The sequence below is a fragment of the Pseudorasbora parva genome, chromosome 4 (assembly GCF_024679245.1).
Source record: "Pseudorasbora parva isolate DD20220531a chromosome 4, ASM2467924v1, whole genome shotgun sequence".
NCBI classification, from domain to species: domain Eukaryota; kingdom Metazoa; phylum Chordata; class Actinopteri; order Cypriniformes; family Gobionidae; genus Pseudorasbora; species Pseudorasbora parva.
In genome coordinates this window covers 45019364-45042872 of record NC_090175.1, presented here as the reverse complement: position 1 = coordinate 45042872, position 23509 = coordinate 45019364, and the positions used below count along the sequence as shown (strand labels likewise).

The 23509-nt window shown below is 38.2% G+C and overlaps 1 protein-coding gene across 1 annotated transcript; it reads left to right on the top strand.

The window, feature by feature from the left end:
• Positions 1 to 762: 762 nt before the first annotated feature.
• On the top strand, positions 763 to 19957 carry pi4k2b (phosphatidylinositol 4-kinase type 2 beta). Its single transcript, XM_067441936.1, has 10 exons — positions 763 to 1285; positions 10150 to 10301; positions 12412 to 12612; positions 12700 to 12831; positions 13187 to 13340; positions 13799 to 13863; positions 15754 to 15853; positions 16208 to 16341; positions 16767 to 16826; positions 19110 to 19957. The coding sequence occupies exons 1-10, from the start codon at positions 952 to 954 to the stop codon at positions 19281 to 19283; spliced, it is 1506 nt and encodes a 501-aa protein (XP_067298037.1). The 5' UTR covers positions 763 to 951; the 3' UTR covers positions 19284 to 19957.
• The last annotated feature ends 3552 nt before the right edge of the window (positions 19958 to 23509 follow it).

Below are 23509 nucleotides of genomic sequence, written 5' to 3'. Positions count from 1 at the left end.
AAAAAAGTTAAAACAACATCTGACAATTGTCATACACCATTTTGAGCACAGTTAAACTGACACAATGACGTGTGTTATTCAACATACAACAACTTTTGAACGGTTCTCCTTCTCCACACTTGTAAACTTCCACCTATGTCACAAGTCATTGCTAGTGCATTTGTGGTTAAAAAGTGTATGCATATATATTTTTTTAATGAAAATTACCATTTGTTTTATTAGATAAAATCCTTAAAGCCTTGGCTGGGATTGTGTAGAGCCCTTTGAAGCTGCACTGAAACCGCAATTTGGACCTTCAACACGTTGGTTCTTATTGAAGTCCACTATATGGAGAAAAATCCTGGAAGGTTTTCCTCAAAAACCTTAATTTATTTTTGACTCAAGAAAGAAAGACAAACATCTTGGTGAGTAAATTATCAGGACATTTTTATTCTGAAAATTGTGGCTCATAGTAAGTCTTTAAAGGTTTATTATTTATTGTTAAAACTAAATTTTCCTTTGGAGAAAATAAAAAAACAAAGTTTCTGTGATCACATAGTGAGTGATCCCACCATCATGCCCATAAACAGGTCTTCAGAGAAGAATAAAAATTATAGGGTAGATGAATTTATTTTATTTATTAAAAAAAGTAAAAAATAATTCATAATATATACTGCAATATTCCATAAACAATAAGAACTTGCCATTTAGATTTCATGGACACTTTTAGCGTTACTGCGCCTTTAAAAAACCTGTCTGAGTGTGCGGAAGTAGTGCGCATGCTTGAGAATAGAGGAAGTCAGTAATGGTGACGGCCGGGTGATGTGGACGTAAATCGGTCGAAAGCATCAGCGCGTCTTCAAGGAAGGAAAGAAAGAAACTCTTATCAACGGACTCACGGATATGACGCGGGGTTTTTGAGTGGTGTCTTGAGTTTCTCTGGACAGAGACATAATACACCCAGAGTCCACGATGATGGCAGAATGCAATCCCACCGACGGTGAGCCGGAGAAAGGCGACGGGGATTTAACACCAGAGACGAACTTTCTCACGTCAGAGGTGCCCGCGGTGTTATTTGAAAAGACCCGGCCTCTGCAGTCGCTGGGACTTTCACTGAACCCCGGGGCAGCTGTCCGGATCTCGGACTCGACGGAAAGCGTGCTGACGGAGCTGGAAGCGGACGGGTCGGGGGAAGAGGCGCTTCTGTTACCAGGAACTGCCGGGTCTCTCTCGCCTCGGGGTGGAAGAGAGAAAAGGACGCGGAGGAATAGACACAGCTCATCATCTGATAATCTGGCGTCTCCAGGTGAGATGTATGAGCTGGATATCACCGCTCATAATCTGATTAAAAGGGCTCAAGCTAGGTGTCTTCACACACTTCGATACCTTTTGTTTAGCTCTCCTGTCCTAACAAAATAAATGTTAACCGTATATTTGTTTCAGTGTGATATTTCAGGTTTACAAAAACATTACTACTTTTTAACTAAACAAAATTCACACTAGTTATTAAACATGACACTTCTGACCACGCCTTTATTTAAATATAACCACTCCCCTTTCAAATGACAGCCACTTTTCGTCATTTTTGTTGTATAATCTGAAGTCTTTCGGGCAAAGAACGCACACGGGACCAGCCTGCATTAGTTTCCATAGCAACCGCGCGTTCTGTTTCTGTTGCGCGCAGTGTTGCAAAAACAAAAAACAAAAAAACAACGGCTAATATACCTTGGGGAACTTTGCAAGGAATTGAATCAAACAGAGAGGGGAGGGTGTTTTTGCCTCCTCCTTTTAACATATTGAAAAAGTTTTCATGCTAAAGAATATTAAACGCACTAAATGTTCTATAGTCACTCCCACACGTCTTGCGCTGTGTTCTGCCTGTGTACTTCATCTGCTTTATCTCAGAACATGGCCCGTTATGCAACCATCTCCACAGTTCAGCTTTCGTGCTCTTTGAACCTGCATGGCAGAGGTGACACCACAGCAGCAGCTGCTGCTAGAATATCTACAGAACTCTTGATACGCATGCCTGACTCTTTCTGTTTGTGGCTGCATATATTTTCGTCTGTTCAGGTGCATCTGTACTCAAAAGATTATTTGAGCAGCTGTGGGGAGCATTGCCACAAAGTTTCCTTGCATGTTAATACAGGTTAATTTGAATGCAGATAATCTAGAGAGAAACACTTTCTGCTTTCTCTTGGAGATACACACCTGAGCCTTCAATGAAACAAACAAACAAACTCTAGGGTCTCTCAAAGGAGTTGCATTTCCATTTTCTTTTCTTTGTTTCATTGGCAAAACAAAGCATACAAATACTACATATATAGTTCTTAAATATAAATGCAGCCAGAAATGAGACGCTCTTATTGACACAACAATCAATATGATTGATCCAAAGAGGGTCAAATGACACATTGCGATGAAACGGAAGTATTGGATCATCCGTATTGTGACTTATACTGATGAGCCAAAACAATATGACCATTCACCAAGTGTTATTTTGTTGTCCAAAAATGTTTAATTCCAGGAAATAAGCATTTTTAACCAGGACACAGACTGTGTCCATGTGTTTCCTATCAGTTAGTCTACTTCATACCAATTTTACCCCTGCTTTCCAGTTTAATTTTGTAGAAACCATGGAAGACACTTTGAGGTATGTGTTATTAGACAAGGGAAAAACTGTTTGGAGACGTTTGGAGACATTTGTAGACAGAAAACAAATTATTGTGGAGTAATACAGCATTTTCTCCATCATACAATGTTTTAAAATTAATCGCATGCCTTTAGCAGCACAAGCCATCCAACATGATATTCTAATATCAATCTAGTTTACTGCTGTGTGCAACGTGTCGCATAGTAGCTGCGGAGTGAATGTAAGTTATACCATAATCTTAAACATACTCAAATTTACAAACTTGACTGGAAGAAGTGGAACTCACGCCGCGTCTGTGGCATGATCAAAGTTCCGCTGCTTTTGAGCCGTGTGTCTTGCTTGTCTCTTATTAGCAATCACTTCAGCAACCTTATTCAGCTCCCGCAGCCCTCAGTCCTTGACTGCTTCATACTATAGTAACGTTAAAGGGTTACTTCAGCGATTTAGTAGCCTGACGTGGTCATACTCATTTCTAGTCGGAATATGAGTCTGAAACTGCTCCATTGGGCTGTGATTATGGGGCGTGTTTCAGCCGAACCAGGAAAGACATCAACTGGATAGACCAACAACCAATCAGAGCAACGAAGCGACGTATTGTCAAATGTCAACAGAGTTCAACTACTGTGTTGCCAAGTCCGTGTTTTTTCCACGGGTTGTTTTCTATGTCCGCGGGTTGAAGCGACTATTATGTGATATATAGACGCATGACTACGTATATTAGCAGGCAACCTTGCCAAAATAACGCAAATTTACCCCCCAAACACCATTTTTTTCCCCAGAGAACCCCCGGGAAGCTATTGTTTAGGGCTAGTAGTTGGCGGGTTTTGTTTTGTGAAAACTTGTCAACCCTGTCTGCACGCGAGCTGAAATCAAGCTGGAATACACAATCTTTGCCGGTGTTCTAATAAAATAATTGAATGATACACAGAGTACTTACCCAACATGATCATCATTTCTGAGAGAAATCGTGATGGTGAATGCATATACAAACAAGCTCTCCGTTTATGATTCGAAAAAATATAATCCAAGCCCCTTTGATGACGTGCATGATTACATTACTGTTGATCATCTGTCCGTCATCGTCTAAACCCACCTTGATGATTTCATTGGTCCGAACAGTTCCTGTTCGGGATAATTACTCCTCTATGGAGCGAGGCCAGACCGAACTGCCGGACCTAAAAATGTTGTGGGCGGGGCTAAGTTTGGCTGGCGTCCAGGCTAGCGATTAAGCTTTGTATCAGTAGAAACCTGGGAGTATATTTGAATGAATCGTGATTCCTCCCCGAGAGCAATTTTGCGTCATCAGAGGATGTTTTGGCCTACAAAGACTACAAACAGCAGAGGGAGCTATTGCCCCATGTTTTCAACCGGTCCATGGGGGTGGGATTGCACTCACAGCAGTTAGCTCGGGCATCCGCGGGCATTCATGTAGACGGATCGGTGCGGAGCAAAGTGAGTATTTCAACTTTTCAAATGAATTCCTGTAAAAGTTAAGCTTCCAAAGGCATGAACTGAAAATGCGGCAGACTGAACATGCGTTGTAAATGTATGCTTCGCCGGCGCTTACCTCAGCTCTTACTGCGTTTGTGTCATGACACTCGATCGGCTTTCTCACATTATATTGAACAGACTCTTTCAGTTTTTAATTGTAGTGTCTGTTCTCTAACTGAACAGATTTTATAAAAATGAACGCGTGGGCAAGTGATCCAGTAATCCAGCGGTGGCTTTGGGAGTGGCCTCGTAGGGCAGTGAAGCAATGCATTCTGGGAGTTGTTGTATTTCATCTCCATGAGACAAAAATAAATATTTTGCTTTTTCTCAGTCTAGAAGGCACCAAATTCAAAAATAATTTCACATTTCTACTACATTAAACGTGGGGTAAGTGTTATTTCAAAACCATTTTTAAAAAAGGACTCGGGCCGAGTGGAATAGCAAACTTGTTGCCAAAAAGCAGGTAAGGGGTGTGTCTACTATTGGTGGTGAGAAGAGAAGCTCAGTGCGCATCATTATTCAAAACACAAGACACATAACGGACATTAGGCGAGAACTAATACATGCTGGCTTTTGCTTGAATATGCTCGTGTGTCATGTTCGCTTGTTTGTTCATTTGCGATAGTATTGTGGCTCACTTCAGCGACGATAAAGACCCGTTCATTTCCACACCGTATGGAGCATCTAAATCTCCTCACTGTCTGCGTCAGCTCACAAAATGTGTCCGACAAGTAAGATACTATACTCCTAATATATGTTTGTTTCCTCTTTTCATGATCTATATAATCCTAATCCGGTCATAATTGTAATAAATTGTTAGTTGGATGATATCGAGCTTGTGTACTATCGAGTTGTTCATGAGAACTGTTTGTGTTTTGTGATCGCTATAACTCTAATCTTGTCATAATTGTAATATGTTCTTTAGTTGGACTGTCATGCCTGTGGACTATCGAGTTATAATATTCGACCTGTATACGTCACACACAGATTCTGCCTGGGTTACGTATGTGTGGGGCTGAGATATCAAAATAGGGCCAAGACTCTTTTTGGGGGTAGGGGCGTGTTTGTTTTGGTGATTTGAAATATCAACAACGGTTTCCAGATAACACTTACCCCACCTTTAATGACCCAGTTTAAATATAAATCTTAATGCTAAATCACTGAAGTAATCTCATCCATTAACAGGATTTTTGCCTGAGCCCCAATTCTTTTCCACCAGCTGTGAGATAAAGACAAAAACTCTCAAGTTTCCACACTCCATCTCGACGTCGCTGTTTTGAATAGGCGACCTCCAGCGGCGAAACACTACATTGTGTGTTTTTAAGGTCTGGTATTAGATGGTAAGCAAACAATCAGTTCTCGTAATCTACTTTGACAAGGGCCATATTGTTATGAAAAGGAAACTGGATCCGAGTATCTCTGAAATGGCAAGGCTTGTAGGTTGCTCCCGGTTAGCAGTGGTGAGAGTATACCAACAGTGTCCAAGGAGGGACAAAACCGGCAGCAAAGTGTTGGGCACCCAGGGCTCATCGATACACTATGCAACAAAGACACTGTCTGGTCCGAGCCAACAGAATGTCTACTGTGGCACAAGTCACAGTTTTTAATGATGGCTATGGGAGGAATGTGTCACAGCACAGTTCATCTCACTCTGCTGCATATGGGACTGGGTAGCTGCAGACCGATCTGAGTGCCTATGATGATCCATCCACTATCCAAAGTGCCTATGGGCACATGAGCAACGAAACTGGACCTTGGAGCAGTGGAAGAAGGTCGCCTGGTCCGATGAGTCCTGTTTTGTTCTACGTGGACGGCTGTGTACATGTGCAATGTTTACCTAGGGAAGTGTTGGCTCCAGAATGCACAGTGGGACGATGAAAAGTCAGTGAAAGGGGTGTGAATTTTCATTTCATGCCGATTTTAAATGTTCAAAAGTTGCAAATATTAGATCTAAAACGTAATTATTCCTTGTATTATCCTGAAGGTGGTTATGTTGTGCTGATTCTACTGTTGAGTTGTGGATTGGATGCGAGTATATTTAAAAGTAGGAAAATTAAGTCTTTTTGAAATCATGCAATTTTGGTGGCATGACAAAGATATCTGTGCTTGCAGTTATTTATTTAAACTTTTTTTTTTTTTTTTAAACTAGATGCTTACAGGCTGCTATTCAGCTTATCTTTCTAACTGGCCATTTTTTATTTTTGTGAATGAGATCTCACATTTCACAGCATTCTTACCAAATCAGTTTGATCAAATATGGAATATAGAATGTTGAATGAGTTTGGAAATAGCACAAGTAAATATCTTAATTACAAATTGTAGCTAAGATGAAGTCTTTAAAAATCAAGCTATTCTTATAAATGATATGTATGACATGCAGATTTGTTTCCTGAGGTGTGTTTGTATGGGTGCGTCTGTGTGTACAAGAGAGGGAAAGTGTTCTTCTAAATGTTTAATGGCCATCAGAGAGGTTCTGTCTGCCTGTGCCTAATGGACTCTCTTCAACCCGGGCCATCAACTGTGTCTGTGCATGTTAACTTTTAGAGCCTATGTAGAACACTGTGTTCGTTTTACTGTAGTGTGTGCATTCATTGTAGTGAATTCTAAAACAAACAAACACGCACCACAGTTAATTGCACTCTGCTGTGTAGCTGCAGACCAATTTGAGTGCCTATGATGACTCGTCCGCCGTCCAAAGTGCCTACAATGGGCATTCACAATCACAGACAGTCTCGATGATAAGATCAGATCAACATTTGGAGCATACTGGATTATTACAGTTAATGGCAAAAGGAATGTTAGGAATTAAAACCATTTTTTTATCTGTGTGAAATAACTTATCCCAAATGTACTTTCCAATCAAACTGATAGCTCAGTTCATCCACAGACCAAACTGGCCATTAGGTGCACTTGAAATAAAAAATTAAATCACAAAAAAGTAACATTAAGTCAATAAAATGATTAAAGAATATTATACTTTAAGATAATATGCACTCTGTATGGGTACACTGTAGAAAAAATATATATATACAAAAACAAACTATTGAAGTATGTTTTACAAGAAAATTATATTTTGTTCTTCAAGTGAATATTGTTTCAAAGTAAATCCTTCAATAACTTGGGGGTGGGGGATCACAATATGAAATAAGTGTTTTTTTTTCCTTCTCCTAAAAATGTTGGGAACAATTATTTGCCCCATTTTATTAGATACTTTTTTGCAACCTCCTTTTTTTCAAGATAACAGCTCTGAGTCTTCTCCTATAAAGGCCTGATGAGTTTGGAGAACATCTGACAAGAGATCAGAGACCATTCCTCCATACTGAATCTCTCCAGATCCTTCAGATTCACAGAGCCATGTTGGTGCTTCTCTTCAGTTCAGCCCACTCATTTTCTAAATGGTTTAGGTCAGGGGACTGGGATGGCCATTGCAGATGCTTGCTTTTATGCTCAGTCAGTGACCCATTTTTGTTTTGATTTTGATGTTTTTTTTTCGGATCACTGTCCTGATGTAAGGTTCATTATAATATTTCCAGCACAGGTTGTTAGTTTTTTTTTTTTTTTTTTTTTTTTTTTTTGCTGTTTGTATTTGATTGAATCCATGATGCCATGTGTCTGAATAAGCAGAAAATTAGGTCCACAGCATTAAAGATACAGCAGAGCATTTCATGATTTTACACATGGGGGGCATTTTTTATCCCGGTGTGCACCAATCACATATTAAAGGGTTAGTTCACCCAAAAATAAAAATGCTGTCATCATTTACTCACCCTCAAGTTGTTCCAAACCTGTATGAGTTTCTTTGTTCTGCTGAACACAAAGTAATATATTTGGAAGAATGTTTGTAGCCAAGCAGAGAGAGCAACCATTGACTACAATAGTATTTTCCCCCCTACTATGGTAGTCAATGGTTGCTCTCTTTGCTTGGTTACAAAACAACAACAACAACAACAACAAAAAATCGAAATATATTTTGTGTTCAGCAGAACAATGAAACTCATACAGGTTTGGAACAACTTGAGGGTGAGTAAATGATGACAGCATTTTTATTTTTGGGTGAACTAACCCTTTAAATGTTTGCTGCCAAAAAGCTCTTTTTTTTGTTTGTTTAACTTTAATCTGTCCATAGAACATTTGAAAAGTAACTGACAATACTGGAACTTCAAACGAGATGGGTTCTATGGACAGATAAAAAAATTAAAGCTTTTTTGGCAGCAAACATTTAAGATGGGTTTGGTGCACACGGGGATACTACTACTACCACTAATAATAATAATAATTATAAAAAGTACCCCATGAGTAAAATATGCTGTGGGCCTAATTTTCTGCCAGAGGTCCTGGAAATCTTGTTCAGATACATGGCATCTTGGATTCAATCAAATCCAAACAGGTAAACCAACCTGACGGCCTGTGCTAGAAATCTTATAACGGGCCATGTTTGGATCTTCCATCTGGGGTCCGTTCTTCGTACCTTGCTTAATATATCCGAGATGATTTGACAGATCCTAGATCCAGATCCTTCTAATCCTGCTATCTGATCTCTGGCTAATTTGGTTCTTCAAACAAATTTGCGGATTGGATTAAAATATCTGAATTAAGTTATCTGAGATTACTGCGCGTTCTTGTGTTCCCTGAAGAGGGCAGATGCATCGATACTCGAAACCACGATCAGCAATGCAGCGATTGGCTGGCGGCAAGACAACGCAATGACACCATATAATTAAAAAAGCCACCTGGTAAAAAAACTTGACAAAGATTATACATAGATCAGTGAGCTTGACATAGATTAACTGTACAATGTGTGTAAACCTCCAATACAACTTTAAAGTAATTATTCCATCACAAATAAATCTCTCCATCAAGTGACTGTGTCTATAGTATTATACGCACCTTTAATAATATTATTTTCAAATAAACTATATTATTATTATTATTGCCCCAGTAATTAACTCTTGTAATAAAGTAGCTGTGGCTGGGACAGATTTTAAGTATCGCCTCAAGATGAATCTAATCCTGTTTTTACATGAAGTAAGCCTACTCCCGAGCAGGTTTAAGCTTATGGTCCTGTTGCTATGACATCAAGTCCAAGATGAGCGTGGAAGAACCAAACAATCCGAGATCAAGCCCATTCGTCAACAATCAAATCCAGCTAACTGAGTTAGCGACGTACAAAGAACGGACCCCAGGACAGTGATCCAAAAACAAACATCAACATCAAAACAAAAATGGGTCACTGACTGAGCATAAAAGCAAGCATCTGCAATGGCCATCCCAGTCCCCTGACCTAAACCATTTAGAAAATGAACTGAACTGAACTGAAGAGAAGCACCAACATGGCTCTGTGAATCTGAAGGATCTGGAGAGATTCAGTATGGAGGAATGGTCTCTGATCTCCTGTGAGATGTTCTCCAAACTCATCAGGCTTTATAAGAGAAGACTCAGAGCTGGTATCTTGAAAAAAGGAGGTTGCAACAAGTATTTAATAAAAGGGGGCATGTCATTTTTCCCAACATGTTTTGGAGAAAAATATTTATTTCATAATGTGATTTTCTGGTTTCTGTTTAGTCTACAACTTTTGCTTTTTACAAAGTAGATGATAAACCACATTTAAGCTGTCAAGACCTAGTACAGCACATGAAAACATTGCATTTGCTGTTTTTTAGGGGAATCACCTTTCATCTAATGCCTATAGTTTTGCACTCCATAAATACCCACTGCTCTTAATTTTGATATTTTTGAAGGCTGGTTTGTGGACAGAGCAAAAGTGTTTGGCTAAATTGCATGGCTCACTAATGATTCAGCTTTGAAGCTTGGATTTCTAGGAGTAGGTTCAATTTTGTTCCAGATAATAAATGGCCTTGAGCAGGAATTTCACTCTGATGGAAATTATTAAAGGAAAACCATTCCTCAATACGTTCTGCTGTGTGGCCTTTTGGGACGAGGGGACATATTTACATATAAATGCAGACATACAAGAGAATATATTCGCTGCACTGTACTTTTGACTCTCTTTGTATGTGTGCATATAGGTAATAGCAGTGGAGAATTCAACCATTTCCCAGAAGACCCAGAGTTTGGAGAGATTATCCAGAGAGCAGAGCAGGCGATAGAAAATGGCGTTTTTCCTGAACGCATCTCGCAAGGATCCAGCGGAAGCTACTTTGTCAAGGATCCTAAAGGGGTATGTGTCTTTAAATATTGAGATTGTCCCTAAGAAAATCAGTTTAAGCGCCATAACAGAAGAACATTTATATTTAATCATTTAGCAGATGCATTTGTCCAAAGTGACTTACAAATGAGGAGAACAATAGAAGCAGTTGAATCATCAAAAGAACAATATGTAAGTGTGTCACAAGGCCCAGTTAGTCTAGAACAGTACACATAGCATGTAGTACAAGTGTTTTTATATTTAGAGAAAACATAGGATAGAAAGTGTTTGTCTAAATGGGTCAAGTGTTGATGAAAAAGATGCCTCTTTAGCCGTTTCTTGAAAATCGTAGTCTGACTCATGGTTCAGTTAAGCAGGTCATTCCACCAGCTGGGAACAGTCAAGGAAAAGGTCAGTGAAAGTGATTTTTTGCCTCTTTAGGATGGCCATTTACTTTCAGAATGCAAGCTTTCGGAAGGCACACAAGTATGTGGTAGTGAGTTTAGATATAGGGGTGCGGAGCCAGTGAATGTTCTGTAGGCAAACATCAGTGCCATCATTTGATTCGAGTGGTTATTGGCAGCCATTGCAAATTGATGAAGAGAGTTGTGAAGTGCTCTCTTCGGTTCATTAAAGACTTTCGCTGCAGCATTCTGGATCGGTTGCAGGGGTTTGACAGTGCATGCTGGAAGGCTTGACAAAAAATGATTACATTATTTCAGCCTGAATAGAAGAAGACCTTGGACAAAGAGTTGGGTAGCATGCTCTGAAAAGAATGGCCTGATCCTCCTAGCGTTGTATAAGGCAAATTTGCAGGACTGGGCAGTTCTAGTAATGTGGTCTGTGAAGTTTAGCTGATCATCAAACACAACTCTAAGGTTCTTGGCTGACCTGGAAGGCGTTATATTTGATGAATGGAGATGTTATGATGAAATGTCGGGCTGGCCGAAACCACAAGCAGCTCTGTCTTGTCAAGGTTAAGTTAAAGGTGATTGCGCTCCATCCAGCAAGAAATGTTTGTTAGGCAGGCTGAGATGCGAGCAACTACCGTTGTATCATCTGGCTATAATGGGAGGTAGAGTTGAGTGTCATCATCGTAGCAGTGAGGTGAAAAGTGATGTCATGTAAATGGAGAAGAAAAGTGGTCCAAGCGCTGAGCCCTGAGGCACCCCAGAAGGTAGATGTTGTTACTTAGAAACACCTAGATACCCTGAAGGACCTACCTGAGATTTTACTTGAATCACTAGAATGCGGTTCCTAAGATGACAATTGTCATGAGGGTTGACAAGAAGATCTGGTGGTTAACTGTGTCAAGCAGCAGATAGATCCAGCAAAATGATAACTAATTTGGAAGCTGCTCTTGCCAGTCTCATTGACCATAAGCAGGGTTTGATATTACTGTCAAATTACTTACATTAGTGACACACTGATTTCTGAAACTCTGGTGTGCACCCCTAAACCGTACCAGAGTTCACATAAAAAGGTTGGTCTTGTTAGGGTTCCTGTGAACTCCAGGACTGTTCGCTGCTGATATAAACTGATTTATAATTTTGATTTGATGAAACCGTGTGTTTGTGTGTTCACTCACTTTCCTGACAAGCGTGTCTGATGAAATGCAAGCAGAGAGAATGTATCTCATTTCTGCTCTCCTTCAGTGCAAATGGACTCCCGTGTTCTAGAGCTTTTGCAGTAGCCTACATTCGCAGCAAAACCAAAGGTTAAAAAAACAAAATATAAAAAAATGAGGTGAGCAACGCTATGTATTTTGCTGCCTCCTCCTGCGTTGTCTCATAATGCATTGGAAAAACAGCTGCTGGTTTAATGCAAACGCACCGGTTCAGATCCATCAGAACGCCTAGAACTTCTTAGTGCTTTTTAGTTGGTTTGTGATGAGCACAATGCATACATCACATCATCTGTGCAGTTTGCGTGTCACGTCTTGATTGTTTACCATTAGATTATGTATGCATGATCACCTCTCTCTTGTTAGCTAAATGTATGCATTCATTTATGCATGAATGCCATTAGTTTGGATTTGTTCACTCTGAAAGCATTTCCCCTTTTACAGTTTGATTTCATAGTAGTTGCGTTTAAATATAGTTAAATCAGATTGTTCTTGATCCCTCTGTCTTCTCTTCTTCAGAAAATCATTGGTGTATTTAAACCAAAATCAGAGGAGCCTTATGGTCACTTAAACCCTAAATGGACCAAATATTTCCATAAAGTCTGCTGCCCGTGCTGTTTTGGCCGCGGCTGCCTCATTCCTAACCAGGGCTACCTCTCTGAGGCAGCTGCCTCACTCGTGGACCAAAAACTGGGTTTGTGGATTGTACCCAAAACTAAGGTGAGGATGGGCATTATATAGGCGTTCAATTTGCCTTAAGATGAACATCTTGAAAATAAAAACCAAAAATGTTTTTTTTCTTTTAAGGTTGTAAATTTGGCAAGCGAGACTTTTCACTATAGTGCAATTGACCGTGCCAAATCCCGTGGTAAGAAATATGCACTGGAGAAAGTCCCCAAAGTTGGACGGCGATTTCACAGAGTCGGCCTTCCTCCAAAGGTAATGAAGCACCTCATAGTAATTCCATTCCAATTATCTAAAATAGATATTGCTTGGCATCAAAATTGTCCAAACAAAAGGAAATATTTTGTTCACACTGCTCTTTTCCATACAACAAAAGCATGACTTTACACTTCAATCTACGCTTTCTGAAGCCATACAATTGCTTAGTGTCATTTTTTGCTAAAAAAGTAGTTTTTCTAAAATCTCATTCGAACTTATACATGTTTGTGAGTGACCAAACATTTTCGATATAAAACCCTGCCTTGACACGTTTGAATGCATGGAAGAGAACTGAGAGCAGCAGAGAGCAAGATTTTTTAGCAAAGTCTTTTTGTTGTTCTCTTTCATGTAGGTGGGCTCATTTCAGCTGTTTGTGGAGGGTTATCATGAAGCAGATTACTGGCTAAGGAAGTTTGAGGCAGAGCCTCTTCCAGAGAACATGAGGAAGCAGCTTCAGTCTCAGTTTGAGAGGCTGGTGGTGCTGGATTATGTAATTAGAAACACAGGTACCTGATGCGGATGTTCAAGTTCATTGTATGAATCGTAATGCCTTTGGGTATCAGCCATTGTTCTTGAACGTATTCCTTTACAAAGCTTTACCATGGTCGTCATAGTTTCCACCTAATCTCATAGTTACTAGAGTTATTTTTACTCAAATATGCTATAAAGTAACTTGATATATCACTACTGTCAAAAAGAGAAAAGCTTTGATTTTTTTTTTTTTTTTTGGAGGGTATTCATTAATGCTTTATGAATGTAGTACTATGGTATTTGAGAGAACTGGTTGCCATTTCTTTTTCACAGCGAGGCTTTTACATTATTTCTTAATTTCCTCCTTTTCTACCTCCCACACCATACAAATGTGTAATTTCTATGAGCTCAACATGTTATGCCTGTATAAAAAATGCTGTTGTTTACTGAGCCTTTGAAAAAGAAAATCTGATATCTCTTTTGGCTTCTTCAGACAGAGGGAACGATAACTGGTTGATCAAGTATGAGAAGCCAGGCGATGGAGAGCTGACAGAGAAGGTGAGCTCAGAGATATTTATAGAGCTCCTCTGCTGGGCAGCTCAAAGAAAATGCCATGACTGAGACCATGATGTGCCTGCTGTAATGGAAACAGGCAAATGCAGGGGTGTCCTATTCCTATTTTATTTTTACCATATGTATTGTATGCTAAAATATATTTAATAATTGAATGTATAAATGCACTGTCTGACTTGAAAAAAGTCACTGTTTAAATAGACAAATGCTTAAGAGTCTGATTTGATTTGGACACATGATTGGATCATTATTGCAGTGATTATATTTCTAGCATGTTATATGTTTGGCAACAGTTCTTCTAACCCTCATTAATGGAGTGTGTAGCTTTTTATTTCTTAAACAACAATGTAGGAAGACATATCATGGCCATATTCCAGGATGACAGTGTTAAGATTCATCTGGCTCAAACTGTAAATGAATGGTTGGGAGGGGGTATGAAGAATCATACAAGATCTTGCCCAAAAATTGATGCACCTTTTGACAGAAATAAAATCACAACATTTATTTCCATCAATAGGTGCAAACATTTTTAGTCAAGATCTTGTATTGACAGGGCAACAGTTATGTACATATGTACATATACATAACAGGGTAAGAGTTATGTATTTTCAATGGCATATTAAACTCACGAGAATACTTTATTACTTAAAAGAAGTAAATATACATTAATGAGCACATATATTTTTGATAAATATATTGATAAGTGTTTTTAGCTAAGAATAAACTAAAAAAGTTACACAGTGTAGCTTTAATGTACACACAGCACCCCATATTGACAGAAAAAAGACAGAATTGTTTACATTTTTGCAGATTTTTTTTTTAGCAAAAAACATCTGAGGAGAGACTTCCGTCGGTCCATTCTGTCATAGACCCGACTGGTGGAGGGCTGCAGTGATGGTTTCTACAACTTTCTAAAACTTTTTATTTTTATTTTTTAGTTTAGTCTTATTGTATATTGTGTGTAAATCTGCAAAAATGTCAACAATTCTCAGTTTTTCTGTCAATATGGGGTGCTGTGTATACATTAATGAGAAAAAAAAAGAACTTAAATGATTTTGGCAAATGGCTGCAATATAACAGAGTGAAAAAATTAAGGAGGTCTGAATACTTTCTGTACCCACTGTATATATATTTCTCATAGGCATCATAAAAATAATCAGTTGAATGGTTAATACAAGTCTTCTGAAGAGACACTATCACTTGATAAGATAAACAGATTTATAATTCATAAATATAAATATAAAAATAATATATGTTGAAGAATAAGGGTAATCAAACAGTTGATGGGCCCCATTGACTTCCATAGTATGGGAAAAAAAAAAATGTATGGAAGTCAATGCGGCCCAATCTTCAAAATGTGTTCAGCAGAAGAAAGCAATTCATACAGGTTAGGAACAATTTGACAGTGAGTAAATGACAGGATATTCATTTTTGGGTGAACTGTCCTTTTAAGTCCACCCTGTGATGCCAAATTTAGTATTTTAAGCAACTGTATGTTTTTGTTAACTATTTACCGTACGTTTTAGAATTAATAATGATTAAAAATAACAAAGTGTTGCGATAGTAGCGTATTGTACTGTGAGTTCAGTATCATTACAGTATCGTATCATGACACGAGTGAATCATTACACCCCCATATAACATCTCTTGGTAAATATATCATCTCTTAGTTCCTCCCATATTCAAAGTAAAGCTCTTTAAACACCAAATCATGTCCAACAGGCTTATTACGTATTGCGAAAACAACTGTGGTGGAGTTCCTTTCTATATTTCTGTTTGATTAAGTTGTTGCAAGGGCTACATTTTGGATGTCATGGTGGTTGTTTCTCAGCCCCACACAAATTCTGAGTTTTTCTTCCTTGTGTTTCTTTTCAGGAATCTGAATGGACTGACCCAAAAGACTCAGCCATAAAGATTGCAGCTATAGATAATGGTTTGGCCTTCCCTTTTAAACACCCTGACGAGTGGAGAGCATGTAAGGATTTTTGTTTTTTTTGTTTTTTACCGTTTAATCTAATATGCTCAGGAAATATTTTATCAATTTTGAAAACAGTTGTGCTGCTTAAATAGTTTTTTGTGTAACTCATGATTAAAAAAAATATTCATAGCATAGTATATTTGAAATGGAAATATTTTGTCTTTACTGTTACTTTCAATCAATTTAATGTGTCCTTGCTAAATAAATAAAAAAGGTTTTTATACAACACTGAAGAAGTCCCATATATGCACAGCTTATTATTGTCTACCAAGCTCATTTCAAAATCATAAATAAAGTCAAGTGTGTCCAAATTTTACTGAATGAATTTGGTCTTTGTTTTGGTGCCTGTAGATCCGTTCCACTGGGCTTGGTTGCCACAGGCCAAAGTGCCCTTCTCCCAGGAGACCAGAGACCTTGTGCTCTCACGCATTTCTGACATGAATTTTGTACAGGACCTCTGTGAGGACCTTTATGAGATGTTCAAGGTAGGGAATCTAATGTTCCTGTATACGTTATTCATTGCAGTGAATTTGTTGTAAAAGTGTTGCTCTGGCTGTAGTTTATTTAGAGACTCAGCTTCTTGGACAGGGCTTTAGCAGGCTGTCAGTGCGGTTTCTGTTAGCAAGTTGAAGCTTAGCATGCTGTCAGCACACTAAAACCCTTAAAGAAGTTGCGTCACTGAATTCATCCCATTTTAAGTGGCTCTGCTAAAAATATTCCAGCTAAAATTCACAAAACCAAGAAAGTCTAGATAAATCACTACTCTAAGTGACCTGACCTCAGTAAGTCTGTTTTTATGATGTTGGTATAATCTTTTTCAATCTTACTCTAGTCTAATCTATACTGAGATTCTTTCTTATTAATGCATAATCTTAAATGAGTTTTCACATGAACCACTCTGTGTTTTCAGACGGATAAAGGGTTTGACAAAACCATGTTTGAGAAACAGATGTCCGTTATGAGAGGACAGGTACGTTTTATCGTTTGGGATTATTTTACATCATGCTTTCTCTGCTATTCCAGAAACAGTTCTGTCCTCACATGTTTCATTCTCACTTCTTATCTGGAGCTCTGCACAATGAAAAATTCACAGCTAACATATATTAATAAACCCATTCAGGAAGCTATTTTCAGCCTATCACGCCTGAGATGTAGACCTGAATTTAGACCTCACATTTTGGAATGCCAAGTAAAAGATTGTCTCTTTAGATTAGATTTTTGTTTCTGCAACAATGTAGACTTAGTTTGTCCAGTGGTCTCTATGCTATTACACATATAAAAGTTGGTTTGAAGAGTCTTTTATGCTCACCAAAGTTGCATTTGTTTTTATTTAAAATAATGTAGTATTTTGAAATATTACAATTTAAAATTAAATTTTTATGTGTTTTTTTGTTATTAAATCCTGTGCTTTCATCAGTCATTACACCATTCAGTGTCACATGATCCTTCAGAAATCCTTCTAATATGCTGAATTGATGCTTAGGAAAGATTTATCATTATCAATGTTGAAAACCTTTGTACTTAATGTTTTTGTGATAACCTTGATGCATTTTCTTTAGTTTAAAAACAGCATTTATTTTAAACACAGTTTACACTTAAATGTTTTATCAATTTGAAGCAACACAGGGTAACTTTTGCTCTCGGGGTCCCCCTACAGTTGGGAAAAAATAATGTCCTCAACTACTGTCGTAAGATCTGTCATCCTACAACAGGGGATGCCATCGCGCATGCATTTGTTGACATGACAACCCTGATAGCCCTGAACTAGTGATGTGCGGGTCGTCTCATAACCCACGGACCCCGTATGTCTATTTAATGGGCGTGGGTGCGGGGCGGGTTGTAAAAATATATACAGTGGTGCGGGGCGGGCCAAATAACTTCATAAAAGCGTCCCCGCGGGTTGGTGCAGCACTAACAGTTCCCCTGAACACTGCAGGAGGAGTTCACATGCAGGTGTTCTTCTGGCGGCGAGTGTGAAATGTCTTAATCCCAGGTACAGTCAGTGGTATATGTTTCAGCATGTCATATGAATATAATTTCATGGGTTTTATTTTTTTCAAACGCCAAATATATTTAAACGCAAAATTACGTATATGCCGTAAAGCAGTCGAATTTTGTAGTTCTTTTTGTTCTTGGGTTACTACCCCAAACCTGAAGTTTAAAAGTACGATTAAAAACGATACAGACCCCATCAGGCTATGGCAGACGTGTCATTCAACCTATTGTAAGTCGATTTATCATCACAAGAGTCTTGAAAATATATTATGAAGGTTGAAAAGTTACCTAGTGCTACTTTAACATGGAAGCTTGTCTGAAGAAAAAAGTCAGAACTGCGAGATATAAACACACAATTGCACTATATAAAGTCAGAATTGAGAGATATACAGTCAAAATTGCATTATATAAATTAAGTCAGAATTGCAGGGAATTAAAGTCAGAATTGCGTGTTATAATGTCAGAATTGCAGGATATAAAGTCTGTCAGAATTGCCTCATATAAAGCCAGAACTGTGAGTTATAAAGTCAGAATTGCAGGAAATAAAGTAAGTCAGAATTGCATGTTATAATGTCAGAATTGCAGGATATAAAGTCAGAATTGCGAGTTATCAAGTCAGAATTGTGTGTTATAATGCCAGATATGTGTGCTATGATGTCAGAATTGGGGGAAATAAAGTAAGTCAGAATTGCACAATATAAAGTCAGAATTGTGGAATATAAAGTCAGAATTTCTAGTTAAAAGTCAGAATTGTGGGATATAAAGGAAGTCAGAATTGCACAATATCATGTCAGAATTGCATGATATCAAATCAGAATAGTGAGTTATAATTTTAGAATTGCGCAATTCTGGGGAGTGGGACGGGTGTGACGACTAACTTTTTTCTCAGATTTTAGATCTCAGATGACTATATCTCACAATTGCAACTATTCCACAATTTCTCTAACTGAGAAAGTCAGAATTGCAACGAAAAAAAAAAAAAATCAGTATTGTGCGATTAAAGTTGCAATTACTTTGTTTGTATTTTGTGGCAGAAACAAGCTTCCATAATTAAATGCACCCTTAAATAAAAGTATTAGGTTAATAAAAAAAAATCTCACTGACATCAAATGACTGAACAGTAGTGTATATAGTATTAGGCAAACTGATCAATTAAAAGCAAACTGTTGGAGTTCATCAGGAAGTAGTATTGTGTTCTAAGCGCTGCATAAAAACCCTGCTGTGTGTAAAATTGTTCTTGCCTGTTCTTCTCAAATAGATCTTAAACCTGACCCAGGCTTTGAAAGATGGGAAGAGTCCCATCCAGTTGGTGCAGATGCCTCGTGTGGTGGTGGAGAGGAGCCGTGGAGGAGGCCAGGGTCGTGTGGTCCAACTGGGCAATGCTTTTACCCAGACGTTTCACTGCAAGAGACCCTTTTTCACTTCTTGGTAAAGGGGCCTCACAGAGAGGATGAAGACTGGAATGAAAACGGACGAGGGTACTATACTAAGGGGTAAGGGCAGATTCAGACACTGGATGGGGAACTTTCTGATAAGGAGTTCTTGGATGAATGTAGCAAAGGGAGAGACTGTACAGAGGTCTGTTGTGGAGGATCGGAGGCCTTTTGTTTTCCTGAGCCTTTTCCCAGAATGCTCCTCTTCAGCTCACTATGGCTGTCAAGTTGGAATGTCAAAAGGGAATCGTTCTTTGAAACTGTTGGAGTTTTGACGTGACAGCCTTTTTCAACTGCCAATTATTTTATAAGTATAAATCTAGATATTAAATGAAGAATGATGCATAAACTTGAAAAAAAATGCTTGAATGTAAACCTGCAAGTTTACATTTTACACGTCTCCTGAGGACATTTCAACACCAAGGATCAATGGTGATTATGGTATTTAATATGATGAATGTATTTGCTGATTATGTTCCGGATGCTGGTAACAAATTGTTAATGGTGGGTGTTTTGAAGCCCCTGGTAAAAGTATAATTCCAAATGGTTTTTTTTCTCTCTCACACAATCCTGTGTATGCATCTTGGACTTTCTATACCAGCTGAACGGTTGCTAAAGTAGAGCTGTATATTAAAAATGAAGTGAATAAAAATAAAGCTTTGGGATTGGTAAACGTAGACCTAGTGTTTTTTTAAAATTACTTTTCTTACGTTTTCATTTTGTTTGATGTAGTCGATCATCCCTCTGAGGCCGAAAGACCTTCGGTCATCTTCGTAACACGAGTTATGATATTTTTGATGAAATCTGAGAGCTCTCTGACCCCTCCATAGACATCAATTTAATTAGCACTTTCAAGGCCCAGGAAGGTAGGAAAGACGTTGTTAAAATAGTCTGTGACTAAAGTGGTTCAACCTATAAACCCCCCAAAAGAACAACTTTATTCAACAATCTTTTCTCATCTGTGTCCCTCCTACAGTGTTGACAGTAAATACAGTGCAGCGCTTTTGAATCACTAAGTCAGAAGGCCGACTCTATTCATGTGAGCACCACGACGCATGCATGTGATGCTGACACAGGAGCTAACCCTTTAATTACCCGTGGTGAAAACTGAGAAGAAAAAATGGTCAGAAATGTATGTATTTCGGTCCCACTTTATATTAGGTGGCCTTGTACTGTACTTGCATCAGAATTCAATACAATACAATGTCAATACAATGTACTTATTGTGTTCATAATGTATTACAAAACATGTTTGCTGATGTTGAGGTGGGATATGGGTAGAGTTAGGGAGAGGTGTGGTAATATGGGTAAGTTTAAGGGTAGGGTAAGGTGTAAGGGAAGTGTCAACAGTAATTATAAATGTAACTACAGAAATTAATTACAGATGTAATTACATGCAGGAATCTTTAAAATGTAAGTACAATGTAAAAACATGTATGTACACAATAAGTGCATTGTATCATATTAATAATTATAATGTTACTACATAGTAGTTAAAGGGATAGTTCACTTTGAAATTAAATTTTGATATGTTTTAGCTTACCTCATGGGCATCCGAGATTTGTTTCCCAGGTAGTTTCAATTTTGATCATTTTAGGTCAAACTGTTCTTGTCTGTGCCTCACATAATGCAGGTCTATGGTCACCACCTCAAAGAGCATACACAGAGAAGTCCAAATTAAAGAATCCCCCATCGTAATTACACACTGATGGCCTAAGACACAAAACAAGCGGTTTGTGTGAGAAAACGAACACTATTTATAACGTTTTTACCTGTTGTACACCACTACATCCGACTGATCCGAGGGCGCGCGTGCGTGTTTCCTTTTGTGACATTTGCACGTACTGGCTTTAGTCTGCGCAAGAGTAGAAATAAATCGCTACACTGATTCATAATGTTTGAAACTTTTTTTCTTTTCTTTTTTTAAATCGGCCAATCACTGTATGTCGTTTTTTTTTTTTATTATTATTTTTTTTTGCACATGAAAACTATTCTCGTCGCTTTATACAATTATTGTAGAGCCAATGTAGTGAGATGGACCTTTTAACTATGTCTTTAGTGCCTTTTATGAGTTTTGAGAGAGGAAATGACATTGGTGTCAATGAAGGCCTGTCTGAGCCATTGGATTTCAACAAAAATATCTTCATTTGTGCTCCGAAGATCAACGGAGGTCTTACGGGTGTCGAACGACATTAGGGTTATTATAGACCAAAAAATTTTTGGGGGGTGAACTAACCCTTTAATATTTTCTTTGATAAAAGAACAAAGAACGGCACTGAAGTCATTCTTAAGAAAAAAAAGACGTGTTCAGAGTTTTTTTCTACCGGATACGGTGAAAGTTAAATAAATCAACTAGCTCCGCTTCACCTTCGTTGCTCTGATTGGTTGTAGCGCTATCCTATCACGTGCAGAGGGAGTTTGAAAGACAACCGTTTATCCCGCCTCTTGGATTGAGCCCTGTCAGTGGTGAGTTCATAGACCCAACATCTTGATGTGGGTCTAGCTTGTCAGGCTACAGAACACTATTTTTGAATGGCCAATCATAAATTCTACCCAATAAAATAACAGAATATCTTGCCATAACTAGAAAGATTTTTGTTTAAAAAAAAATATTAAGAAATCGATTTGTGCTATGTAAGTCATATTGAGGCCTCTGAGTGGGCCCTAGCACCCTGGTGGATAACCAAAAGGTTTGAGGTACTTTTATTCTTGTTCTGTCATTTGGCTGCCACCCTGTGGCCACTTTCAGCAAAGAAAACCGGAGTTTGTTAGTCTTGCTTATATTGTTTTTACAGTGCAAAAGGTGTTCATGTTTTCAGCTTTTTTTTTTGTTCTAGACATGTACCTGTACCTACGTGTATAAGCCTAGAGCACGAGTAATTTTATGATAAGACAAGACCAGAGCAAAGGAAATGTGACCGATGTGAACTACGTCTTGTGTATGGAGTGCTGTCGGTCTTATAATGACCAATAGGTGGCAGTGTTCACTCACAAACGAACAACAGTTCCTCGCACCCTGAGACAGATCCCACATCCTGGATAGTTTCTCACTGCTGTAGCTCCAATGTCAAAACAAGCCCCAAAAAAAGTTGATTAATCACTCACTGTTCCTGGACTGAGAGAAACATGTATGTAATTTGCTATATAACAATGCTTAAATGTCTATCAAATAAGCTAGGGAATAAATTGCCTTGTTGAATAGTCAAAATCGTTAAACGGACGAGGTTTAGTAAGATTTATCTGAAAGTATGAGAACCTGCATAATTCAAACTGACTGTGAATAGACATCAGTCTTAATTATATTAACCTGAACTACACTAAACTTTAAAAAAAAGAAGAAATGATATAAGCATGTGTTTGTAAAACATTATAAAGTTAGGCTATATCTACTTAAGCTAGGCTATTCTCCTCATATTGCATTCATAATGCCTAACAATACATCATATACTTTTAAATAATTGTTTAATAATTCAAAAATATTAATGTCCTTGTACGGCTGCTGTGGTGAATGTGATTTTACCAAGATTTTACCTCCAATCACCAATCAGATTTGAAGGACAAGTTTACAGTTTATGTCAAGTTTAGGCTTAGAGGTGCACTGTGTAAATTGTAGCGGCATCTAGTGGTGAGGTTGCAAATTGCACCATACCACCACTTACCCCTCTCTTGCGAAACAAAAGCTCATAGAGAAGCTACAGAGGCAGACACAGGACAAAGATGTTGAGACAGCAGAGAGTGACTAGCACTCTGTAAAGCAGTTTGTCCGTTTAAGGCTACTGTAAAAACATGACAGTGCAAATTGGTGACTTAACGGGACCCGCGGTGTATGTAGATAAAGATGGCTTATTCTGGTGTCATAAAAACAGCAGTTCATTATTTAAGGTCATTATACAACACTGAAATCATAGTTATGTATATTATATTGCATTTCTGCCAACAGATCCTTATAAGTACTATGCACCGCACCTTTAAAACCAGGGTTAGGTGCTTCTACATAAGTGTTATTTACATATTATTTCCCTTTGATTTTAGGGAAATTCTAAGTTATGGGTAGAGTTAGGACTACTTTTAGACATTTTTAGAAGATTGCTGTTCCATCAACAAAACATGTTGATCTAGGAACACGTCTTACTTGGCGAAATCGAGTGACCCAAGTGCTGCTTCATTAAAGGAACTGTATGTAATAAATGTATTTCAATTCATCATTAAGAAATCATGTTAATTT